Source organism: Eucalyptus grandis, chromosome 11, assembly GCF_016545825.1.
Source record: "Eucalyptus grandis isolate ANBG69807.140 chromosome 11, ASM1654582v1, whole genome shotgun sequence".
Classification (NCBI taxonomy): domain Eukaryota; kingdom Viridiplantae; phylum Streptophyta; class Magnoliopsida; order Myrtales; family Myrtaceae; genus Eucalyptus; species Eucalyptus grandis.
This window is the reverse complement of record NC_052622.1, coordinates 16,928,768-16,955,609: the sequence shown is the minus strand read 5'-3', so window position 1 is coordinate 16,955,609 and position 26,842 is coordinate 16,928,768. Positions and strand designations below refer to the sequence as shown.

General features: G+C 43.2%; 2 protein-coding genes and 1 pseudogene across 2 annotated transcripts; 2 read left to right on the top strand and 1 right to left on the bottom strand.

Annotated features, from left to right (window-relative positions):
- The first annotated feature begins 1,998 nt into the window (after positions 1-1,998).
- On the top strand, positions 1,999-10,548 carry LOC104427331 (annotated as a pseudogene).
- A 2,900-nt stretch (positions 10,549-13,448) lies between these two features.
- On the top strand, positions 13,449-19,102 carry LOC104427329 (probable leucine-rich repeat receptor-like protein kinase At5g49770). Its single transcript, XM_010040436.3, has 19 exons — positions 13,449-13,796; positions 14,110-14,230; positions 14,343-14,414; positions 14,591-14,665; positions 14,763-14,834; positions 14,928-15,089; positions 15,267-15,341; positions 15,448-15,519; positions 15,633-15,704; positions 15,789-15,857; positions 15,956-16,030; positions 16,127-16,198; positions 16,289-16,426; positions 16,527-16,993; positions 17,082-17,228; positions 17,318-17,457; positions 17,594-17,813; positions 17,965-18,200; positions 18,329-19,102. The coding sequence occupies exons 1-19, from the start codon at positions 13,718-13,720 to the stop codon at positions 18,842-18,844; spliced, it is 2,880 nt and encodes a 959-aa protein (XP_010038738.2). The 5' UTR covers positions 13,449-13,717; the 3' UTR covers positions 18,845-19,102.
- Positions 19,103-22,343: 3,241 nt separating this feature from the next.
- On the bottom strand, positions 22,344-26,687 carry LOC104425152 (protein SCARECROW). The gene is made up of 3 exons (XM_039305669.1): positions 24,333-26,687; positions 23,792-24,210; positions 22,344-23,131 (listed from the first exon to the last, which is right to left on the bottom strand). Exons 1-3 carry the CDS (start codon positions 25,917-25,919, stop codon positions 22,660-22,662), a joined length of 2,478 nt encoding a protein of 825 aa, XP_039161603.1. The 5' UTR covers positions 25,920-26,687; the 3' UTR covers positions 22,344-22,659.
- Positions 26,688-26,842: the final 155 nt, after the last annotated feature.

Sequence of the window (26,842 nt, the reverse complement as noted above, 5' to 3'; positions counted from 1 at the left end):
TTTATACTTAAATGTCCATCGATGTTAAGTTTTGACACTTGCGGTGTATTTAACCTTACAAATTTCATAATTTTTGAACGATGCTTATTTAAGTGCCATAATTTTTCTTTACATCGCTTGAATGCCATAATTAATATACGACGTTTACTTAAATGTCATAACCTTTTTTCCGACTTGAATATCATATAATTTTTCAATCGATCAATTGATAAGTGAAACCACTGGGGGTTCGCCCCAGTGGCCACCCTTCCAATTTGGAAGGGGAGGTGGGAGGGGTTCAAATCTCCACCTTCTCGTGGGGAATTGGGGTGGGGACGATTTCATTTCAGGAGTGGGTTTCGACTCCCACGCCCTACAATAAGGCAGGGCAAAAGTCTAAGAGTGAGTGTTAGAATAGGATTAGAGTAGGACTGACAAAAAAAAAAAATTTGATAAGTGCTATGCCATGTCGAATTCCAGCACTTAAGCGAACCCTTTTAAAAAATTATGACATTTAAGTGGTTAATTGAAAATTATGATACTCAAGTGAGAGTTTTTTAAAAATTATGGCACTCAAATGGTTGAAAAAAAGACCTTACCAAAAAAAAAAAATGGTTGGAAAAAAAATATGGTACTCAAATAAGTGGCATAAAAAAATTATAATCTCTTGTAGTGTTCTTATCCCATTGGAATGCAAGATTATAAGCTAGCCTCACCCTGGGAATTCGCCCCGCGGTTCGAAGCCATCCTTGCGTGCTCCATCTTGACTTAGTCCGACGCAGTAAGCAAAGATGGGCACGTTCCCATGATCATTAAATAAAAAGAAAAAGATCGGAGCTAGGACTAAATATTATAGAACTGAAAATAGATTTACAGAATTAGCTAAATTATTAGCCATTATGATAAATCTTCAAGATAGTATTTCTCGAGGACAGGTAAACACTGAGTGGGCATCTAAACTGTTGCTTAATAATGGATATTCACTTAGCCTTGATCATGTCAATTTATACGTTAATAAAATAGTGCATTTATTCTCTTATAGCTTAATTGGACTTGTAATTCTGACCCCAAAAAATAAAATAAAATAGACTTGTAACTAACAAGAGCATTCATATTTTCTCCTCACCATATAATGGACCTTCCCGTTTTAATTGTTCAAAGAACGTAGATTAGAAAATTATGAATTGACGTGTTGGAATTTACGTGTCAACGCATGTCTAATGAGAGTTTCTAGTGTTTGGGAATTTATAAAAAAAGAAAAAAGCCAAGATGCGAGCATTGCTAAGGTTTAGAGCGTTTAGATTAAACAAACAGCAAAATGAAAATAAAGGTTTTTTACACAACCACGGTTTAGAAATTGAATTGTCCGCTTAAAATAATGCATGCCTTTCGAAATGCTCGACTCAATTCGACACCTATGACCTACTAATCAAATGTCCACGTCCACTAATGTTTTGGGTCTCTAATAAATTGCATATACGTAGTGCATGCAAAGAAAAAGAAATTACGGATTTGGTAACATGACATAACATATTATTTCTTTGGTCAAATATCATATGACATACTTTCTAGAAATTACGTGGGGCCATAAGAAAACGATGCGAGTCACTATGTGTCTCGAACTAGTTGATGAGCATGAAATGCATGCCAAAAAAAAAAAAAAAATACATTTGAATTATTCAAACAAGATAGATCTCGTCGAATCTGATGATACATACATATATATATATATTAATGCATATATCACAATTCATTGAATAATTTCTCCATACGGGGCTGAAGAAACCATTTGTTCCTTGTATTTGTCATCGATGGAAGCAGGCGAGCGAAGAAATTTGTTAAGTGAAAACGCTGTCAGGCTGTTCATGTCGTTGCGACAGTGACAAAGGACGCAAAGGAACATTTTGCGTGTTTTGGCGTCAATGTCGAAGGCAGAAAGAGAACACCATAGCTAATCATCTAAAAAATTACACCACTTTTTCTCTAAGTTATAAGTTGAATATACAGTAGAGCAAAGCCATGGGAATCATGCTGAGGTCGGCCTTGTTCCTGGCCTTCTTGCCTGCTGGGATCCAAGTCATCTGCTCATACACTGATCCTGGCGACTGTAAGTCAATTCGATTAGATCAGTTGAATTCATGTTATAGGCCAACCTTAGCTCCTAAGAGTGCACATCCTACTTTTCTTTTGATTATTTCGGTTTACCTGAAACAGGAAGACATTTGTTACTTCGTTAGGGAAGTTCATTTATATAGGCAAGTTAGGGGAAATTAGGAAAAGGTCACACGTGTTAGGAACTAGGTCACATCTATTGCTTGCTCGGCACTGAAGGAAATAAAGGTGCATTTGCATTGCATCTGATTAATCTCTTTTGCTGCAAAATGTTGCATTATCAGTCATGCTACTTCAATCTCTGAAGGGAGCATGGCAAAACACACCGCCAAGCTGGATGAAGGACGATCCTTGCAGGGCATCTTGGGATGGTCTGACCTGCAATGGCTCGAGGATGACCGTACTGTGAGAAATTTCTGTGAACCTTTCTACTTTCTATAAGCTTTATCTGTCACACTTTCTCGTCCATATGAAGTATTTCGACTGATGCACTTCATGTTCTGTGATTATCCTGTTTCACCTATTTCCAGTTAAATGCCCATTGCTGTAGTCCATATACGACTCACAATTAATTGATGTACAATGGTGTTGTATGGCTACTATCGGTTTCAGGGGCCTTTCGTCTATTAACATCAAAGGGCCATTGGGCGGTGACATAGGAGGCCTGACGGTGATAAAATCTTTGTGAGTCCTTCGGCCTTTAACAAATTATTCATAACTAAGATTAGATAGAAGTACTTCCTAAATTTGTCAGCTGGAACTTATGGACAATTCAATGCAAAAAGCTATATTTGTTGTATGCTCAATCTCAGCTTATGTGTATTTTTCTCTCTTTCCTACCAGTTCTATCTTGTTTCCAGGGATCTGTCCTTTAACCAAGACCTCACTGGTTCCCTCCGCCCCAGCTAGGAGATTTATTGAAGCTTAATGTTTTGTAACAGCTCCTTCGCAAGACTGTTTCTTGATCTCAAAAAAGTTTGTCTTCTTGTTCTTTTACCCATTTTGCTCTGTGCTTAGTATTTCTTTAATCAGAATCTTACAAGGTTGTGGCTTCACAGGCAATATTCCTGACGAGCTTGGCAAACTTTCTCAGCTTACCTTACCGTAAGAATTCGAGATTGTCACTATGGGAATTTTGATTTGTTATTCAGTGTATAAGTGGCTCATTCTCTCTGTTCAAACTAACCTTCTTGCCAGGGCTCTCAACAATAATAAGTTCACTGGTAGGATTCCTGCTTCCCTGGGGAATCTGTCACAACTCAGTTGGCTCGATTTGGCCGAAAACCAGTTAACCAGACCTATACCTCTCTCATATAACAATACCCCTGGATTAGATTGTCTCCTAAATGCCAAGCACTTGTGAGTATCATCTAATTAATTTGCTTATATAGATTCAAGGTCACTGCAAAACGTGTTAATGCATATATGTATAAGCGTATATGGTTGTCTGCCTGTGTACGATTGGAATGAGATCTATTTAATTTCCTTCGAATTGGACCTCAAAGAAGTCGGTCGTTCTTGGGTTTGGTTTTTCAGCCATTTCAACAAGAACCAGCTCTCAGGTCCCATACCGGACTAACTATTCAGCGCGAATATGAATCTGATACATGTGTAAGTTTTTCTGCTCGAGTGATTGATGTGGAAGTCGATACTCGATTGTTAATGTACTCTGCCACTATCCCCTTAGTAAGCAGACACATTTTCTTTATTGCAGATTATTCAACAATAATTAATTTAATGGAAAGATCCCGCCCACATTAGGACTTGTTCAGACACTTTGAGGTTCTGTAAGTAAAAATCTCTTTATATGGTTTTCAGAGAATCGTTTTTGTTAGTCACCCTAAGCTACCATGATCATTCTTCTTCTATCATTGAACTCAGTGCCAAAAATGCGGCAGTCGTCTTGACAGGAATTCCTTTTCAGGAGAAGTTCCATCAAATATCAGCAAAGTTGTGAACGTCAATGAATTGCTGGTACCTTTTTCATTAATTCCTTAGCATGTATTCTGATATGCCAGTGTAAGTCCCCTGAATTGCTGCCATGATCTCTTTCAGGAGTTTAGCATATAACAGACTGAATGGTTCTTTCCCCAATTTAAGCAACATGAACTCACTAAGCTCCATGTGACATCCCGGTTTTTCTCAATTTCATTTTCAGCCAATTGAGTCGGGCAATTCATCTGTGCATGTAGTTCGTCTCTTGGAGTTGGCCACTCACGAGGGAACTAGTCTATTGAGTGAAGTAATTAAGGAATTTTATCGCGTCAAACTTGGGAACCGATCACCCTCGGGTTGGATGCAAGAAAATTTCCCCCAAAAGCTACTCAATGGATTAGACGCGCTAAAATTGCACCCATTGAATTTAATCGGAGAAATTGAAATTGAATTTAGAAATTGGAGGTTCGGTTATGTCACAAATCTTATTAGGAACATTGGATTAATTTATGGACTTTAATTTGGACTCAATTAGAAGAGAATTGATGGAAATTGAAGTAATTGAATGTACAAGAACTTGGACCCCGGCGGAAAATGAAAGTGAACCTATTGGAAGATGTTATGGAGGATTTGAATTAGTGGAGAATGACATCGACAGGTGATGTCATGGTGGAGGCCAAATTCAAGGAGAGCTTGACAAGTGTCACAAGCCAATTGGCTCACCAAAAGTGGGGATGTCACTTCCCCCTTTGTCTCCATCATCTTCAACCTTGGAATTTGGAGGAGAGAGAGAGAAGAGTGCGTGAGAAGCCAGCGGAAGCCGAAGCCCCGTCCGCTCCTTCGCCGCTCGACCGTCGCCGCCGCCCGCCCGCCATTTGCTCGAGCTCGCGTCACCGCTTTCTCCATTGTTTCTCACAGTCCGTTCCCACCCCTTTCAAGCTCGGTTAGTTCTTTGGAAAACCAGCAAGAACCAGCTCCTTTTAGCTAGGTTTGGCTCCTATTAGTCCTCATTTGGTGTTGATCCGTGTAGGTTTGTCGTTGGCGTCGTCGTGCTCTTCGTCGGAGACTCGTCGGAAGCGATTCCGGTGAGTTTACCTCACTAATCCGCGATTAGCGAGATAATGATGCCCCTAAGTATGTTTAGCTTAAGTTGATTGAGATTAGGTGGATAGATTGGCTTAATTAGTTGTGGATTATATTAATGTGATTAATTTGATTAATTAAGGTAAGTGTGTTTAGTTTAATGGTTAAGTATGTTTATTTTTAAAATAAACTTGATGTGACTTAAAGGAGTTTATTTATGATTTAAATAAATGCTTCGAAATTGTTGGATTATTTAATAATATATCTTATTCCGAAATTCATTAAAATATTATTTTAAAAAAAAAATTTATTTTGACCTTGCTCTCGTAATTTCGTCTTGCGATCGTTCTTTGTCTTTAGTAGAATTTGAAATTGATGATTGGTTGTGATGAATTGAGTGTGATTGTGATTGATGAGGATTCTTTATAAAATCCTAAGTGTGGAATTGATGGGAGATTAGCCGTGATGAACCACCATTAGAGATCGTGCTCAGTGAGGCTGTGATGAACCACCTATTAGAGGTCGTGCCCAGTGAGACCGTGATAAACCACCTATGAGAGGTCGTGCCTGATGAAGCCGTGATTAACCACCTATTAGAGTCGTGCACGATGAGGCCGTGATTTACCACTGATTACGGGTCGTGTCAGTGGGGCCGTGAGCCGCGGTTATTGAATCTTCCCTACCAAGTCGAGATGGGTAGTAATAATTGAATTGCTAGAGTGACATGTAATCGGCCGAGCCGATTGATCACTGAGACAATCCAAGTGGTTGAATTGTTATGATGATGTGATTGTGCCTTCGTTGTTGAGTTACTAAAATTTCACGTGGTTGAATTATATAAAGCTGTACTAACCTGCGAGATGAAGGCTAAGGCGAAGGTAAGTTTTCGGATGTTGTGGCTAAGCTACTTTGAGGCGTATTTACTTTCTAATAGGGGTTTAGGAGGGGGTGAACTTCTTTGAGACAAAGTCTCATCCCGGTTTGGGAAAAATATTATAGGGCCAAAGTAGATGGCGGGACCCCCAAGAAGAATGGCCTCCTAGTGCAAATCATCGAGCAGTGCGCGGCTTCCCGATCCAGCCATTGGGTCTATGAGCGATCGGGGCTACCGTGTGGATCTAGGAGATCGAAGATGTTAGGGTGCCCCATAGGTATAGGGCTTGGTTCCGTTTTGGGGCCAATGGTTTTTAGGATTGGTCCGCTGAGCAGGTTTTGACATTCCCCTGGTTGTGATGGATGAGGTTGTGATGGATGATGCTCTTCTAGGAGAGGGTGTGGCTGACCTTCCCGATGGTAGGGTGGACAACCCATCATCTCCGGACCACTGCGCCGTCGGACGGAGGAGGATGTGGGATGTCGAACGGTCCAATTAGTAGTTACCGGACCGTTCTTCTTTTTGTGGGCTGATCCTTGTTGTGTAGGCTAACCCTCTTTTGATGCACATAGACTTTGACCATTTTAGTGTATAGGCCGATCCGGTTGATGTATGTAAGCCCTGGATTGTTGATGATATATGAAAGTATGTTGTTTGATTTTGAGTTGATGTTCTATTTGTCGCCGTATGCTTTGTAAGGGTTTCTTAGTACGTTCGCTTGCTTTAAAAGTTAAATTGGGTCGGCACTTAAACGGGTTGTCACGCCCGAACCCCGAGACACGTGAACAACCCGCCATGGTCATGCAAATGCGACATTCCGGTGTAGTGTCGCCGACCCCAATTTAACTTTTAAAGCGCAAGCGAACGTACTAAGAAACCCCTTTACAAAAGCATACGGGATAGGACAGCAGGAACATCAACTCAAAATCAAACAACATACTTTCATATATCATCAACAATCCGGGAGCTTACATACATCAACCGGATCCGTGGCCTATACACCAAAAATGGGCCGAGTCTATGTGCATCAAAAAGAGGGTTAACCTACACAACAAGGATCAACCCACAAAAAAGAAGAACGGTCCGGTAACTACTAATTGGACTCGTTCGACGATCCCACATCCTCCACGTCTGACGGCGCAGGTCCGGAGATGATGGGTTGTCCACCCTACCATCGGGAAGGTCAGCCCACACCCTCTCCTAGAAGAGCATCCATCACAAACGGGGAATGTCAAAACCCTGCGGACCAATCCTAAACCATTGGCCCCAAAACGGAACCAAGCCCTATACCTATGGGGCACCCTAACATCTTCGATCTCCTAGATCCACACGGTAGCCCCGATCGGCTCATAGACCCAATGGCTCCCCCGAATCGGGGGTGCGCGCACCCGCTCGATGATCCGCACCGGAGGCCATTCTTCTCTCGGAGGTCCCGCCATCTACGGTCCCGTAATATTTTTCCCCAAACCGGGATGAGACTTTGTCTCAAAGCAAGTTCACCCTCCTAAACCCTATTAGAAAGTAAATACGCCCTCAAAGTAGCTTAGCCACAACATCCGTAAAACTTACTCGCCTTAGCCTTCATCTCGGGTTAGCACAGCTTTATATAATTCAACCACGTGAAATTTTAGTAACTCAACAACGAAGGCACAATCACATCATCATAACAATTCAAATCCACTTGGATCGTCTCAACATCAATCGGCTCGGCCGATTACATGTCACTCTAGCAATTCAATTATTATTACCCATCTCGACTTGGTAGGAAGATTCAATAACCAGTGACAGTCACGGCCCCACTCGACACGACCTGTAATCAGGTGGTAAATCACGGCCTCATCAGGCACGACCTCTAATAGGTGGTTTATCACGGCCTCACTAGGCACGACCTCTCATAGGTGGTTTATCACGGCCTCACTGGGCACGACCTCTAATAGATGGTTCATCACGGCCTCACTTTTACGATCTCTAATAGGTGGTTCATCACGGCTAATCTCCCATCAATTCCACACTTAGGATTTTATAAAGAATCCTCATCAATCGCAATCACACTCAATTCATCACAACCAATCATCAATTTCAAATTCTACTAGCACAAAGAACGATCGGCACGAAATTCGAGCAACTAGGGTCAAAATAAATTTTCGAGTTTTTTTTTTTTAAATAATATTTTAATGAATTTCGAATAAGATATATTATTAAATAATCCAACAATTTCGAAGCATTTATTTAAATCATAAATAAACTCCTTTAAGTCACATCAAGGTTTATTTTAAAAATAAACATACTTAACCATTAAACTAAACACACTTTACCTTAATTAATCACATTAATATAATCCACAACTAATTAAGCCAATCTATCCACCTAATCTCAATCAACTTAAGCTAAACATACTTAGGCATCATTATCTCGCTAATCGCGGATTACCGAGGTAAACTCACCGGAATCGCTTTCGACGAGTCTCCGGCGAAGAGCACGACGACGCCGACGACAAACCTACACGGATCAACACCAAATGAGGACTAATAGGAGCCAAACCCGAGCTTAAAAGGAGCTGGTTCTTGCTGGTTTTTCCAGCAACTAACCGAGCTTGAAAGGGGTGGCGGAACGGCGACTGAACGGACGGAGAAACAACGGAGAAAGACCGGCGGAGGAAGCTAGGGCTCCGAACGGCAGCTCACGACGACGGACGGTGGCGACGGGGGGCTTGACGGCGACGAACAAGCGGCTTGGAGCGACGGCGGCGGGAGGTCAAGGACGGAGACGAGCAGTCCGGCGCGGGAGGCGTGCGGTCGCGCGCGGCGAGCGGCGACGCGAGCTCCGGCGAATGGCGGGCGAGGCGGCGGCGACGGGCGAGCGGCGAAGGAGCGGACGGGGGCTTCGGCTTCCGCTGGCTTCTCACGCACTCTTCTCTCTCTCCAAATTCCAAGGTTGAAGATGATAGAGACAAGGGAAGTGACATCCCCACTTTTGGTGAGCCAATTGGCTTCGTGACACTTGTCAAGCCTCCTCGACTTGGGCCTCCACCACGACATCACCCTGACGATTCTCCACTAATTCAAATCCTCCATAACATCTTCCAATAGGTTCACTTTCATTTTCCGCCGGGTCCAAGTTCTTGTACATTCAATTACTTCAATTTCCATCAATTCTCTTCTAATTGAGTCCAAATTAAAGTCCATAAATTAATCCAATGTTCCTAATAAGATTTGTGACATAACTGAACCTCCAATTTCTAAATTCAATTTCTCCGATTAAATTCAATCTGGCGCAATTTTAGCGCGCCTAATCCACGAGTAGTTTTTGGGGAAATTTTCTTGCATCCAACCCGAGGGTGATCAATCCCCAAGTTTGACGCGATAAAATTCCTTAATTACTTCACTCAATAGACTAGTTCCCGTGAGTGGCCAACTCCGAGAGACGAACTACATGCACAGATGAATTGCCCGACTCAATTGGCTGAAAATGAAACTGAGAAAAACCGGGATGTCACACTCCCTGTAAGTAAATGCCATTGTGTCCAAAGGCACTGATTTTACGCTGCACATTCTATTCCCTCCTTTTGCGCTGATGAAGGTCGATGTTATGTACCATATAGGGATCTTAGACAATTATTTCCACCCAACGAATGTTCCAGCTTGGTTTTCGACCTTACCAGCGCTTACCACTCTGTACGTCCTTCTCATACTCAAAGCACATTTAGTAAAAAAAATTTCCCAAACTGGTGGTAAGATCTTTCGGGAATTTTCTGAAGAGCTATTTTGGTCAGGCTTGTGGAATACGGACCGCTTCAAGGGACTACCAGAAATAATCTTCAGCAATCCACAAATTCAATTAGTGTAAGATCATATGTGTTAGACCATTTTTCGTAGGAAAAAGGAAGTGCGATTTTGACACCAGAATCATCTTTTTTTCTAACTGGACAGAAAATTGAGAAACAATGCAATCGATGGCACATTGAACATGAGCAGCAACATCAGCCGAAATCTGGAGCTCATCAATATCCTATATAATCAGATTTCCTCGGTCGAAACCAATTCCTCGGAATATGCCAATACACTAGTGTGAGAAATTATATTTTTTGGATTACCAGCGATGTACATTTTCCCTTTTGATGATCGTGAATCTTACCGATGAAAACCGATGAAACCTTGAACATTCAAGCTTTTAGGCAATCCGGTCTGCAACAACGGTCTTGCAAACACAAGCTACTGCCAACCTCCACAACAGCCTACGACATCTAATTATCCTACCAGCCTCTCGCATTGGAAAACAGTTCGTGTCCACAAGGCCAAATGCTCAGCCCTCGGAGCTGCGATTGCGCTTTTCCATACCAAGGGAAATTCTATTTCAGAGCACCCTCCTTTAAGGAAATCAATGTGACCTTGTTTCAGGAACTCGAAAAGAGCCTCCGGATCGGACTGGACCTTGCTCTCCACTCGGTTTTCCTAGAGAACCCCTTCTTCGATGCCGACGACTATCTAAAAGTACAAGTTGCGCTCTTCCCGTCCCCAGGAAATTATTCAATGGTTCGGAGATATTTCGGATCAGGCTCGATCTGAGCAACCAAAGTTTATAAGCCACCTCAACAATTCGGACCCTATTATTTCGCCGGCTTTCCTTATGCTTTCAATATGTCCACCTTAGACATCTAGAGAGACACTGTTGACTGTTTTCCAGGACAATTTGAAAACTTAAAATAAGGAGTAATTCTCTGGGTGCCGAATGCATTTTAGTGCAAAGCCAGCAAGCATCAGGAGCATGACTTAAGGCCTATCGATGATCTTATTATGGTTCCATCTTTACACAACCGCAACTTGATTACATGTGAACATCCAAATATTGTTCGGATCGATCGATTTTCGCCTTTCAGCATTGCGATAATAAAGATGGCCATATCTGTCCATGAATCGAGTGCAGTTAGAGTCTACTTTCCTCCTCATTTGTTTAGCTTTTTGTCCATTCAAGCAAGAAAAGTTTAATGTCTCATCGATCCATTTTTACCGTCTTGTCCTAATCAAAACAGGCAACGTTTAACGACAATATTATTTGAGACATTGAATTAAAATACTACTTCTTGAGCTCAACATTTACTCGTGCCTTTGGACACTTGTTAACAAGGTCCATATTTGTTTGAATCAAAAACTAGATCGAGATTCAGTTAAGTACATGGTATGAGAATGTCTAGCATTTATTGCGTTTTATCTATGGTATATGATAGGATTATGAGGTGCTCAGAGCAATTGTTGTAAGCTAAAAAGAGACCAATTTGGAACATAACTACTACTTTCAGTCTTTTATTCGATTTATTAAGTAGGTATTAGTCATTCTTTGATCATTCTAATGCTGCAAATTGATCATTCTTGTACTCATGAGCGTGTAGTATGATCTACATGAGCAGCAAAAAGTTCGAGGGGGAACTATCAAAGAGTCAGCTGGAGACCTCGGAGCTTTCTGTGTACTCCTTGTCTAACCATAGGTGTTCGATTGTTTTCACCGCTTCGTAATTAATCGTTGTGTTTGTTTTGGAAAAAATTTCACGATAAAAGAAATACTTTTTTAAGAAATCATTTTTTATGAAAATGTTTTTAGATTAGGGAATTCATAATCCATGTATATTTTCTTTGACTATAAATAATTTTCTATTAGGCTAAAAACCAAATGCATGAAGGTTTAGGATACTAATTTGTGAAAAATTCTTTCACTCAAATAAAATTACCTAAGTCTGAATTCTACAATGAAGGGTTGCATGAAATCTTTTCTTGAGTCAATCTTATCAATCTTCATTGGCTCTACAAAGGGGAAAAGTAACAAAAAATATTTAGCCCACTGCATTGGTATCCATTTGATCATAAGTCTTTCAATTGAATCATATTAAATATTTTGCTTTTGCGCCAATTGAATCTATTTGGCCAATTTTGATTGAAAATCACAAACATGGCTATCCTATATGACACGATTAGAGATAATATTGATATTTTTAATAATTTTCTGATTCTTTATTAATTTTTCCTTTTCATTTTTTTAATACTGTTAAGGGCTGATGGGGAGCCGTTGGCCACCATCAACCGAAAACCATTCTTTGTCATAGAGGCTTGTTGTGTCCTCTCCTCCTCTTTTTCTCTTCCTTCTAGGTGAATAATGGGTAACTAGTAGTGTAGTTCATCAGTGTGCCATATGACTTTATATTGTGTCAGACTGATCTAAACTTCACTAGTGCAATCAGTCATTATGCTATACTTCTTCAATATTCAAGTCAAAGTCTGATTCCTTTGGAGCTCAGGGCCTGTGATCTATTCGAGTTAGTCCTTCATTCAAATTTCAGATTCACATATCAATATCAAGATCAAGTGGGAAAGGCACCACCCACTTTCTGGCGGGGCAAAGGTAGCAGTCCGACAAAAGGATTTCATTGGCTCTTCTAAGTCTATACATTCTCGTACTATCGAACTATACCCAAAAAAAGAAAAGAAAAATCCGATGCACTTATTTCCCTGAAGCTTGGATAACTACTTTGCTTTCAGCCGGCCGATTAAAACTAATTCACCACCACTCTTATCATTATAAAATGCATGTCGTACCGAAAAGGTTGGTTGTCAGCATGAGGAGGCGGTTCTTCCTGCGATTATTCTAATGATCGAATTTCGCGAGTACATAAACCAAAGGAAAGAGGACAAGCGAATGGCTTTGCATAGAGAAAGTACTAAGCAACAGACAGTACGAGGCAAGAGGAATCAAAGCTCTTCGTTTGTCCCCGGCCTGCTCATTCCATTGGAGTCCTTGACCCCTCGTATTGCCCTGGTGATCGTGCAAAGTGCAGGAGCCATCAAGGGCCCTTTCGATTTAGATATTGACTTCGTTTACAAGCCACGTAGTAATCTCCTAATGGGTCTTACGCGCCAAAGGAATAAGTAAAAGCTCCAAGTGGCATTTCCAAGATTGCCCAACCCATGTTGATGCGTAGTTTCCACCGTTCTGCTCCTTTCGTCAAAATCCTCGATTGTGTATGCGTTGATGACCAACTTATCGGGGGAGGGACGTCATGGGGTTAATTTGTTTTGACTAGAATGACCAGAGAATGTCGCTTGTCATGTGACCGGGCTCGAGTAAAAATAAGGAAGAAAGAATGCTTGATATCACATGACAAGTCACCATACCGATTAAACGTTTCTCGTTCACAAAAATTCGAGGGATGATGAGTGGTGCCTCTGTACAAAACAAAGACATTTGGACTGAAAATGTGCCTTGTATTCTGCTGAGGTTTTCATTGTTTCCCGGTATTTTGTCATCTTGGAAAAGCTGGCGGACGGAGAACGCGGTGAGGGCATTGTTTAGTTGTTTATGATTTTGTTCATGACAGCGACTAAGCAAAAGGCATTAACGCGGAAATGAAGCATAACACTAATTAATGTGCTTTGTCTACCAAGACAAGGCAAACGAAAGATGAGAACCCCTCCCAACCTAAGATTAACCACCCAAACAAAAGCCTCTCTCCCTTTCTCTCCCTGTCTTTTCTTATGTCTCAGCTTCCATGATCTTGAGATACTACTAGCAATTCCAGGACCATATCAATCAACTTGACACCCAGATACACCCTTTTCTTGCTCCAAAAAATGAGAGTTTTACTCATGAACTTAGAGTAGCTGAGGATTGATTTCTACTAAGACCAAGCTTTTGGCTCTTTCTTTTCTTTTTTCTTTTTTTGGGTTTTTGGTGGCAATCTGAGAAATCATGATGAGGTTGGTCTTTTTCCTGGCAATCTTACTTGCTGGGATTCATGTCATCTGCTCATTCACTGATCCTGGTGACTGTAAGTAAATTTAGCCCAACCAATCTTATTCATGTCTAGCTTAGCCTTTGGTCATGAGAGAGCACGTCCTCTAATTCATGGACATCTTCCATAGAGAGCCAAGTTAGGGTATGTTTAATTGCTCTGATTCCCTTGTTTGTGAGATTGTGATTGTCAACGAGCAAGCTAGAGGGGGATATTTGGGGCTTGGGAGTTTTCAACATGTATTAGGAAATATGCTTATATCATACCTATAGACTCTGTAATTTTGAAAATTAATGAAGCACAAGCATCTGATTCAAATCTTTTTTGCTGCAAAATGTCACTTTATCAGCTGCTGCACTCCAAGCTCTAAGGGGAATATGGCAGAACACGCCGCCCAGCTGGGCGAAAGATGACCCTTGTGGGGTACCTTGGGATGGCGTGACCTGCAACAATTTGAGGGTGACCGCATTGTGAGTACAGTACTTTCATTTCAACTTTTTCTGTCAAATGCCCATTGTTGCCATCCATAACGACTCAATTGATTAATGTACAATGACGTTGAATGGCTATTGTCGGTTTCAGGGGCCTTTCATCTATGAACATCAAAGGGTCATTGAGCGGTGACATAGGAGGCCTAACAGAGCTAAGATCTTTGTGAGTCCTCTGGCCTTTAACAAATTATTCATAACTAAGATCAGATAGAAGTTCTTCCTGAATTTGTCAGCTGGAACTTATGGACAATTCAAAGCAAAGAGCTATATTTGTTGTATGCTCAATCTCAACTTATGTGTATTTTTCTTTCATTCTGACCAGTTCTATCTTATTTCCAGGGATCTGTCCTTTAGCCAAGACCTTACTGGTTCCCTCACGGCCCGGCTAGGAGACTTATCAAATCTTAATACTCTGTAATAGTGCCTTCGCAAGACTGTTTCTTGATCTCAAAAAAGTTGGCCTTTTGTTCTTTTTCCCATTTTTCTCTGTGCTTAGTATTTTTTTTATCAGAATCTTGCAAGGTTGTGGCTTCACCGGCAATATTCCTGACGAGCTAGGCAAACTTTCTCAGCTGACCTTCCTGTAAGAAGTCGGGATTGTCACTATGGGAATTTCCTTTGGTTATTCAGTGTATAAATACCTCATTCTCTCTGTTCAAGCTAACCTTCTTGCCAGGGCTCTCAACAATAATAAGTTCACTGGTAGTATACCTGCTTCCCTGGGGAATCTGTCACAACTCAGTTGGCTCGATTTGGCCGAAAACCAGTTAACTGGATCTATACCGCTCTCAGATAACAATAACCCTGGATTAGATCATCTCCTAAATGCCAAGCACTTGTGAGTATCATCTAAATAATTTGCTTATGTAGATTCAAGGTTACTGCAAAATGTGTTAATGTGTATATGTAGGAGCGTGTATGGTTGTCGGCCTGTGTATGATTGGAATGAGATCTATTTAATTTCTTTCGAATTGGACCACAAAGAAGTCACTGGTTCTTGGGTTTGGTTTTTCAGCCATTTCAACAAGAACCAGCTCTCAGGTCCCATACCTCGCGAACTATTCAGCGCGAATATGAATCTGATACATGTGTAAGTTTTTCTGCTAAAGTGATTGATGTGGAAGTTGATACTCGATTGTTAATGTACTCTGCCATCATCCTCTTAATAATAAGCAGATACTTTTTCTTTCTTGCAGATTATTCGATCATAATCAATTTAATGGATCGATCCCACCCGCAATAGGACTCGTTCAGACACTTGAGGTTCTGTAAGTGATAATCTCATTATATGATTTCCAGAGAATCGTTTTGTCAGTCACCCAAAGCTATCGTCACCATTATTATTCTTCTCTCATTGAACTCGGTGCCAAAAATGCGACAGTCGTCTTGACAGGAATTCCTTTTCGGGAGAAGTTCCATCAGATATCAGCAAACTTGTGAACGTCAATGAATTGTTAGTACCTTTTTCATTAATTCCTCGGCATGTATTCCGGATGCCAGTTTAAGTCCACTGAATTGATGCTATGATCTCTTTCAGGAATTTAGCTTATAACAGACTGAATGGTTCTTTCCCCGATTTAAGCAGCATGATCTCGCTTAACTCCGTGTGAGTAAATGCCACCGTACTCAATGGCACTGATTTTACACTACACGGTCCATTCTCTCCTTTTGCACTGATGAAGGTCGATGTTGTGTACTAAATAGGGATCTTAGCAACAATTATTTCAACCAAACAACTGTTCCAGCTTGGTTCTGGACCTTACCATCGCTTACCACTCTGTACGTCCTCTTGTACTCAGAGCATATTCATTATTTTTTTCCCCCAAATTGGTGGTGAGATCTTTTGGGAATTTTCTAAAGAGCTATTGTGCTCAGGGTTGTAGAGTATGGACCGCTTCAAGGGACTATACCAGAAGAAATCTTCAGCAATCCCCAAATTCAACTTGTGTAAGATCATATGTTTTAGACTATTATTCGTAGGAAAAAGGAAGTGTGATTTTGAGACCAGAATCATCTTTTTCTTTTCTAACTGGACAGAGATTTAAGAAACAACACACTCGAGGGCGCATTGAACATGAGCAACAACATTGGCCCAGACCTCGTGAGCGTTGATCTGCAGTATAACCAGATTTCCTCAGTCACGCAGAATTCTTTTTCATATACCAATATACTGATGTGAGAAAGTTCATCCAAACACATTCTTGTCATCGGCAAGAATGCACCTTCTCTCTTTCTCCAATGATCACTAATTGTGCTGACGATTCTGTGCTTTCAGGTTATTAGGCAATCCCGTCTGCAACAAAGATCTTGGGAATACCATGTACTGTCTGCCTCAGCAACCTGCAAAATCTTATACTACCAGCCTCGCGAGTTGTGGGAACAAATCTTGTCGACAGGATCAAAAGCTCAGCCCTCATAGTTGCAATTGCGCTTTTCCATACGAAGGAATGTTATATTTCAGAGCACCTTTCTTCAAGGAAACAAATGCGAACTTGTTTCAGCAACTAGAAAAGAGCCTTTGGACGAATTTGGACCTCGCCCCAAACTCGGTTTTCATAGACGATCCCTTCTTTAATACAGACGACTATCTGCAAGTTCCAGTGGCGTTCTTCCCAGCCGAGGGGAAGTATTTCAACCGGTCAGAAATCGCGAGGATGGGATTTGACTTGAGCAACCAAACTTTTAAACCGCCAAGAGTTTTCGGCCCTTATTACTTCAGTGCCTTGCCTTATGCTTTTCAAGGTAACTTGTATGTGTAAATTCGTGTAAGAATTTGATTCTACTCTCAACATCAAGAACTGATATATTGACGGAAAAAGGCCACTTTCAGCTCACCGAAGATCCTGGAGCTCTGGGGCAATTGCCAGCGTCACAGTTGGATGTGGAACTCTACTACTTGGCCTCATTGCAGTAGGTGCATATGCGGTCCGGCAGAAGCAACGCGCAGAGAAGGCTATCAGCTTGAGCAAACCCTTCGGTAATTTCTGCACAAAAGCTTTCAATGTCGCACTAAATTCACATGTGTTGTTGAAGGACATTTGACTTGGATCAGTGTCCGTCTTGTAGCATCGTGGGCGCCGAGCGGGAAGGACAGTGGAGGCGCACCTCAGCTGAAGGGAGCAAGGTGGTTTTCTTACGATGAACTCAAAAGGTGCACCAATAACTTTTCTGAAAAAAACGAGATCGGTTCTGGAGGCTATGGCAAGGTAATTCTTTCACAATCACCTTTCACGCAGCTTACTGATTAAGTAGTTATTTGCTTTGGATCAAGTGGTTAACAAATCTCTGAAGTTCCTGCACAGAGCTCCTAATTGTCGATTCTTGTTTTGCCATTTCCTTCAGGTCTACAGGGGAATGCTCCCCAATGGACAAATGATCGCAACCAAAAGAGCTCAACAAGGATCGATGCAGGGCGGTCTCGAATTCAAGACGGAGATCGAGCTCTTGTCGAGAGTTCATCACAAAAATCTCGTCGGGCTCGTGGGTTTCTGCTTCGAGCAGGGAGAGCAGATGTTGATCTATGAATTTGTGCCTAACGGAACACTCAGAGCGAGCTTATCAGGTAAATCACCCTGACAGGAAAATCCTGAGTGTTGTGAAAACATAAGTAGATCGTGCTCAACGATTCACGATTCATTATACATTTCGTGATGCTCTCTCTAGACGCTGCTGCACATGAAATCTTTTTCATAGCACTTTCACTTGCGTGGCAGGAAAATCCGGAATTCACCTTGACTGGAGGAGGCGACTCCGGATCTCTCTCGGGTCTGCTAGGGGGATAGCGTACCTTCACGACCTTGCGAATCCTCCTATAATCCACCGAGACATTAAGTCGACTAACATCTTGTTGGACGAAAATCTAATGGCAAAAGTTGCCGATTTCGGCTTGTCCAAGCTGGTATCGGACAGCGAGAAGGGGCATGTTTCGACTCAAGTCAAGGGCACACTGGTACGTCTTGCCGCTTAATTAACCCCAGGTTTGCAAAGAAACGGCACAACGCGATTCATCGAGCGGCTTCCCTTTCCATAAAGACTTGCAAGTCTAACATTTACTTCCAAACTGGTAATCTGTGGCAGGGCTATCTGGATCCGGAGTACTACATGACCCAACAACTAACGGAAAAGAGCGACGTGTACAGCTTTGGCGTGGTCATGCTCGAGCTGATAACCGCAAGGCAGCCGATTGAAAAGGGCAAGTACATTGTGCGGGAAGTGCGCACGGCGATGGACGCGAAGGATGATGAGTATTATGGCCTGCGAGAAAAAATAGATCCATCAATCAGAAACCCGGGATATCTCGTCAGCTTCGCTATATTCCTGGAGCTGGCCATGAGGTGCGTCGAGGAGTCAGCCTTGGACCGCCCCACGATGAGCGAGGTGGTAAAGACAATCGAGAGCATCTTGCAGCACGATGGAGTCAACACGAACTCGACTTCTGCCTCATCGTCCACCACGGAGTTCGGAGCATCGAAGGGACCACCTAAGCATCCTTACAATGACACCATGCCGAAATTGGACACTAGCAACGAGAGCAACAACTCCTTCGACTACAGTGGCGGGTACACAGTTTCCCCGAAGATCGACCCAAAATAGCAGATCATCTGTCCTATTAAATAGTTGTGTTCGGCACTTTGTGATTCAGATGTTCCTGTCACTAGTCTTTTAATCTTTTCATTTGTAAAAAAGAAAAAGGAGGAGGAGATTAGCTTGGCTTCAATGCAATAAGAGATGACACATGCATGGGTAAGGCTGCAGCAACATGAGCAGAACTTTTGAGGAAGACGAGGGATTGATGAGTAAACTTCATATGTCCTCTATTCGTAAAGCTAATATTACCATGAAGCAGACAATGATTACCGTCTTGTTTTGTCACAAGAGCTTCTGTTTTTTTGTCTCCTGGATACTGCAGCATTGAAAGATGTCTATGCAAAGTGAGTCGTCTGCTTCTTCATAAATTGAGAGGCAAAAGTGAAGGAATCTCATAATACGAAATTCAAATTGAGAAAAGGACACAAATGATGGATGACCCCTTTGACAAAATCACGAAATGGGATTGACCAAAAGTTAAACACCTCAATAAATAAAAATGTTTAGGGTAGAATATTCGAACACAAGGCTCCGTTTGACAATTATATGTTCATAATGGAGATTTCTATAGTTCTTTTGAGGGACTCATTCACCATCTTTAAAAAGTCGTATCCTAATGCATTCTGTCATACCTTCTATACAAAAAGTTATACGTCTTAAAAATATCAAAGATTTTTTATGGAGAATTGAAATATATTCTTATGTGATCCAACAGCTATTGATCTTGATGATTTGATCGTGGCAATTCTCTTTCTTTTAATCTTATCCATGCTCCTCCAATAAGATATCTAGCGAAATTATTTTTGTTTTGCCAAATATTACAGAATTATTTGACATGACAGCCACTAAAGCTAGACTGATAAGAGGGTACATTGAAAGCACTTAGTCAGGTGCATGTGATTTAATAGAGCACGCAAATTTTCTATGGGGCCCAATGATCGAAGGACCCACGTGATCTAACAAAATATATGCATTAGAACTATATGAATATTTTTGTCAGTAGAACTATATATATTATTATATTTATTATCCATTTTCTTGATTTTATTTTCGATAAAATCATTAAAAAAATTAGGATAAGAGTTATCGGTTAGATTTTCTTCTTCTTCTTCTTTTTCCTTTTTTTCTATTTTAGATTTTATTGCCAAAATTTCTTTTTGTATTTGGGCCCAAGTATTTTTAAGAGCTTTTATTTCTAATTTTTGCTGATTAATTTCATTACTAAGATATGATGAGGCAAATCTAGGGTTTACAAGTTTTGTTCAATTTGGTCTTGCTGATAAATAAGTCTAGGAATTCCAAATCGATTATCAAGACCACAAATATTAGGATTATTATGTTAATTAGAAGTTGTACCTCCATCATGATTTCTCTATGGAAGAGTGATTATAGGAGAGAGATTTGGATGGAGCTCAACTGATCTTCTTGATGAAGAAGAGGGAATTGATCTTATATCAAATGATCTTCTTGGAAATTGAGTAATTACTTTTTCTTGAGGATGTTGTATTATATTTGCTAATTCATTATTACGAACAACCTTTGGAGTAGTTCGGTCCTCCAACTCCCATTGTTTTTTTTTTTTTTGGTCGGATAAAAAAAAAAAAAAAAAAAGCTAAAGGAATGATAGTATTGGCTCTAGTAATATATGTTTGGAGTAAAAGGGTTTCTCATTTTGGACTATGTTTGAAAGCATTAATCCCAAAATATGAAATATCATTCTCGTTTATTGACCTAGGAATGTTTTGGCTCTAATTTTTGTTTGGACTATTTTGTTTTTGAAAGCATTAATCCCAAAATATGAAATAATGGTTTTATAGTGAACTCTATAAATAAGGGCTAAAGGAATTGACCCCTTAGCTATTTTGTAATTGTATGTTTTGACTTGAAAGGTTAATGATTTAATAATATTTAGATCCCTAAGTGATGCTGGAAAATTTGATAACAATCAAAATAAATTAAGCCATTACAAAGACTTGTTTCTACTATTCTTAAGAGGGAATCTTTGAAATTTAGTAATCTCACGTCACGTAAGGCTAGGAGAATGGAAGAATTTATGTGAATATAATTATATTTTTGCATATGTTTATTACGGGAATTTTGATTTAATAATTTGATAATTTCAAAGGATCTAGAAAGGGATAGGTCTCTTTCCTCAGTTGTGATTACATAATCTGATTTTTTTCAAAAATCTAAACTTTGAATGTTTATGATCAAGTTGAACTTTAGGAATTTTCCAATTTTCTATAGATTTATTGAAATCTTCTGTGTTTATTTTTTTCTTATGTAAAGGACCTTGATCTGAAGATATACGTGATACACAATTAGAGGAAGATGTTGATCTTCTTAATAAATCAATTTTAATAAGTTTATTTTCATGCTTCCTATGCTACCAATCAATAGTTGACCAACGAGCTTACCATCCCACCGAGTTTTACTGCATGAACCACTACTGGTTTGACACAGTTCACCTAAGGAAAGTTTCGGCCAAACTAGACACATCTATTAAAGAAAATATTAAGTTAACTAATATATTCCCTTGAATTTGATACCATATAGCCATCAGGAGACAAACTTAGAATGAGTTATAAATTGCCTGAAGCTTTAGTAATAAAAATCATGCGCACGCACACACTTAAATTGCATGAAAAAGTTCCCCCAAAAGCTATCGTATACACATTAAACATGCACTTTGTCACAAAAGAATATATTTATACAATACTTTTATTTTCAACTTATAAAGTCTCAAGGCAATTACCCTAATTTGTGTGGTTAATATGTAACTATTTATGAGATTTCATGAGACCGACAATCAGAAATTAAATTTCAACAAAGTTAGCAAAGCACACAATCATTAATGTAATTAAGACTTCGCCAAAAACAAACATAACCAAAACATTTTCAAATCCTCTGATGTTTGTGTGGTTGAATGAAATGTCGGAAAATTTTCAAATCATGAAATGTAATCATTCGTTTGAATTACATTAACTGTATGCAAATTACTTTAAGTCGGATCACTTGCATAGGTAAACATAAACAATTTGAATATAACTAGTTCATATTACTTGCACGTTATTTCATGAGCTTTCAATAAATAGACTTTTTCAATGTAAAAAGTTGATAGTCAATTCACGTCACGAACTACTCGACGAACGCCACTATCAGGTTTTGACTTGAGAGTAATATAGACAATCCCAATGCCCTTATGAAAAATCGATGTTTTAATTTAAAGCTCACCAAGTTCGTGGAAGTAATTCCAGTTATAAGTCATGAGATGAAAAGATAAATTTACATAATGCAAGACATATTGGCATAATCTCTCCATTTTCAGAAGATAAATGGGCATTTTCTTGAAATCGAAAACTATCATCTATCAAGTCAAGCTAAAAAAGTTGAAATGTAGTAAACCCATTTGATTTCCTCTCTACTTGAGTGCTTGGGATCATCTCTGTTTTCATATAACCAAAAAGAAATGTCCGGTCACAAAACTCTTGACAACATCCTAAGCTTAACAATGAACTGTCATCTCGGATTCCTCACCCGATTTATGGATCTACACAAGAAATTTAAGGCAATGGAGACGAAAATGTAACAGCAGGTGAAAATCTTTAGAAGGCCAAAAGGAGAGAACTCGTATTGGTGCAACCCATTTCCCCTAGCACATGATATCACTCTGGCTCACCTAAATCACCACATTGTCAACCATAGTCCCAGCAACTAGAAAATCCTCACTAAACCCATGATAGTTCAATTTCCCACATCATCCTCACAATCATGGTCCACATCCGCGCTGCCGACATCGCCTGCCCGATCAAGTCTCCGGCCTAGTGAGAGAAATGACGAATGAGCCCAGCCGAGGTTGCATGCAGGTTCAGCGGACTCCATGCAGAGGCGGTGAGCAAGCACAGGTCCTTCCATCCGAGCTTGAGAGCCCCGTTGTCCTCCACCAGCGTGTACCCATCGCAGGAGAACATCCCGAGGAGTAGCGTTGCCTGCGTCGCGGCATTCCCGGCGAGGGAGACACCCCGGAACCCAGCCTGCTGCAGCTTCTCCCTCCAGCTGGTGAACTTGGCCTCCCCGCTCCTCGCCGGGCCGCCGAATGCGAGCACATTCCGGATCTCCCTGGAGAGCAGCTGCTGCTCGACCACGTGCCTCTCCTCGCTCTCCTCCCCGTAGCTCGCCCCCAGCGAGTCGAACAGGGCCGAGTAGTAGTGGATCGCCTCCACGAAGCGGCCCAGGAATGAGCCCGCGTGGCTCAGGTCCTGCTCTACCACCGTGACCACCTTGGGCGCCAATCTAGATCATCACAGGAAAAAGACCAAACCGGTCATTGTTACAACTCAAATAATGCAGGAACATTGAACCTCAAACGCCACACCCGCTTTCTAACCATGATTATTGGAGACACAGTGTTCCTAGGGAGAGATGCAAAGACCAGACAATCAGATGTGGACGACAACTTTACAGCTCCTTCAATGGAGAAAAACAAGGACCAAGTGGGCAATGATTTTTGCACTCCCTCCCCCATGGAAGCGACTTGGACGTGCCTAATGAGAACAAAAAGGAACTTCCTTTTGCGTGGAAAAGGAGGGTGCAGCTATCTAAGCTGGGCTCTCTTTTGCCATTGCCATCCTTTCACTGAATCAAGAAAAGGCGCGATCTTTCATTTGCCTCAGCCCCATCCCTTTATTTCTTTCGAAACAAAGGGAAAAAAACAACTGGGTAAATCAAAATCACACGTCCACTTCTAATCTCAAATGATCACTAACCAAACCCCAGAATGCGAATAGTCAAAAAGGGCAAAGACCACACAGCACAGAACAAGAAATGGCGATGGCGTGTTCGACACTGCGACTATATCTACGAAAGATAAAAAATTGAACTTGGAACCACCAAAATCGGCATGGGGATTGTGAAAAGATCATTCACGCTTTTTCTCTTCCTTTTTATCTTTACCTCTGCAAAAGCCAAAGCGTGTTGGTATCGGAACCCGTGACGTCGTAGAGCGAGTGCTGCAGCAAGTGAACAGCCACGGCCTCCCGCTTGCTCACGTTCAGCCTCTCCGGGTCCAGGTTCCCGACCTTCTCCGCCACCGGGATGAACTCGAACGGCAGGCCCAGCTTGTCGGCGAAGTCGCCCAGCCGCTTCCCGGTGGCCTCCAGGGCCTCTACGGACGTGCCCAGCCCCGTGAGGCGGACGTGCGGCGGGCCGCCGGGCCGCGACGCTAGGATGTGGAACAGCCCCGGCCACTGCAGGCCCTGCATGATGTCGAGGTCGATGATGTGGACCCTCTCCTCGCGCTCGAACGCCTCCTGGATCGCCTGGTTCGCCGTGAAGTGCGAGAACTTGACGAATGGGCTGATCCCATTGAAGACCTGAGGGTAGCAACGAGACAAAGCACGAGAAACACGACCTTAAACACGACCGACCAAATCCGACACAGCACGGACCTGACTGTCCCAGATGGGATAATGCGACACGAATGGGCAAACCCTACCTGGAAGGCGGAGGAGATCTTGTGGCTGTGCGGCACGGAGGGGAGAGTCATGTCGATCCCCAGGCACGAGTTCACTAGCCGTGCCGAGATCGCCTCCGAGAAGTAGGCCGCGACACGCTGCGCCGAGGTGCCGTACGGCGTCGAGAGCTCGGAGATCTCCAGCAGCATGCGGTTCGCCTCCTCGAGGTTGTCCGCGGACACGGCCTCCGCGCACTGGAGGAGCAGGGTCAGCAGGTGCAGGCCTTCCTCGTCCTTCTTCTGGTTCCGCATCTCCTCCTTCCTCTCCCTTGCCAGGGCCGCGGCCGCCGCGGCGGAGGCAGCCGTGGCCGTCGGAGTCGGCGCCGTCTCGCCGGAGGTAGACGACTTGTCGTTCTCCGCCTCACTGCGCTGCTGCTGCTGCTGCTGCTGCTGCTGAGGTGGCGGTTGTTGCAGCCGCTCCGGCGGCTGAAGCTGCGGCGGATTATTAGGCGGCGGCGGCGGCGGCTGCTGCTGCTGCTGCTGCACCTGGTTCAACGTCAGAACCGGAGCCCCTGCGGACGAAGCGCTCGCCTCGTGCTCCTGCAAGCGGCGGCTGCCCCCTTGGCCCACGGCCGCCGGTAGCGATGCGAGGCCATAGTTCAAGTACTGACCATGGGGGACCATCGAATCGGGGACAGAGAAATGCTGGTTATCATACTGCCTCTGCAACTGCAAATCCACCGCCGGAACCGGCTCCTTCATGAGCGAGCGCAGCCGGTACTCGAGGACGGCGGCGAGGTTAGGGTTACAGGGGTAGATGATCTCCCTCACGTTATGGATGAGCTGAGGGATCGACACGGACGTGGAGTTCTGGATGAGATCCTTGATGATGCCGTCGATCCACGCCGTCGCCGAGCTGTCGTCCATGGGAACGCCACCAGCGCCGACGCTAGGGTTTATCGCCGTCGGAGGAGGCGGCGCGAAACCGGCGGCGGCGAGGGGTTTCTCCGGCGGGAACAACGGCAAGCCGGAGAAGACGCAGAGCGCGGGGGTTTGGGACTGGGGCTGCGACGGGAGGAGAGGCGAGAGGGCGGTCTCGGCAGCGTAAGGCGAGGTCGTCGTCGTCGCGATGGTGGTGCATGGAGTGGGGGATAAAAACCCTGGCCCGAGTGACGTCACGGTCAAGTTCGTGGAAGAAGGTAGCATGCTCATAGTGGAGTGGTTGGGGATGATAACATCTCTCGAGGGCACGAAGCAGTTCGCGTCGGATAGTGGGTTACTCATCAACGAAGCGGCGCTGGCGACGGCGGTGGCGGTGGCGGCGGCGGAGGAGGTGTTTCGCCGGGAAAGCCTGAAGTAATCGGCGCTGGGGGGCGCCTGCACCTCGAGTTCCGAAGCCATCCTCTTCCTCATCCTGTTACCGCTCTCCTGCGGCGGCGGCGGCGGCTGCTGGTGGAGCTGTCGGCGGTGGTGGTGGAGGTGGAGGGCGTTCAGGAGGTGGTCGCCGGCGCTGGCGCCGACGTTGGAGGAGCTCATGAAGCCCGGGCTCTCGCGGCGGCCGTTGCTGTCGTCGTTGTTGCTGTTGCTGCCGCCATTGTCGCCACCGCTCAGCAAAGCGCAAGCAGCCATGAGCACCAATTCTTCATAACAGGGAGAGAAACTCAGACGGAAGGCGAAATAAGGGGTAGGGAGTGGATGGCCCGAAGCGGGTGTAATATACGCGAGGGGAGAGCGAGAGCGAGAGCGAGAGCGCACATGAAGTGCTCGACGAAAAGGCAAAAAACAAATACTAAAAACCCAGCGTCGGGATTCTACTACCCTTTTTAATCCTCGATCTCTCGATTGTGTAGGAGACCCAACACGACCTTCAAGGAACCCTTTTTGCGGGGGGGCGGGATTGACTGGAGGGGATTAAGATTACGAGGAAGCAGGTCGAGGCTGTGGCTTTTGGATGGTTCCGACCACGCAGGGACCGAGGCAAAAAAGAAAGGAAAAGAGGGGGGAGGCGGAGAGAGGGGAGGAGGAGGGCAGAGAGCAGGTGGTGGTTGAGGGTGGCGGTGGCGGGTAGCGAGGCGTCGGTATCCGGGTGGAGGAATGGGGAGCTGGGCGGTGGTGGTGGTGGTGGTGGTGGTGGTGGCAGATTTCAGACAGCGCGGCTAATCAAGTGTATTTATCAAATGGACATGCGAGGGAGCACACGAACACGTCCGAGTCGAGTTCATGTATATGAAAGAGAGATGTAGAGATAGAGAGAGAGAGAGGTGGTGGTAGTGGGCTGGCAACGGCGAGTGGAGATGCGTGCGGGGGGGTGTGAGGAGTGAGGAGGGGAGTGGGAATTGATGGTTGGCTTGCGATTCGTCGTTGAGCGTTTGACTTGTTCGCAGAGGGCTCAGCAGCAATGGCCATTAGACCATCCTCGAGTGGCACTCCCGAGCTCCTTTCATTTCATCGAGCATGCAGATGTTGCGAATCGCAAGTGACAAAAGACAGCACCCCTCCCCTTATCTTCGTTCGAGTTCGATTAATCCGTATTTGGATTTAATCAACGGCCT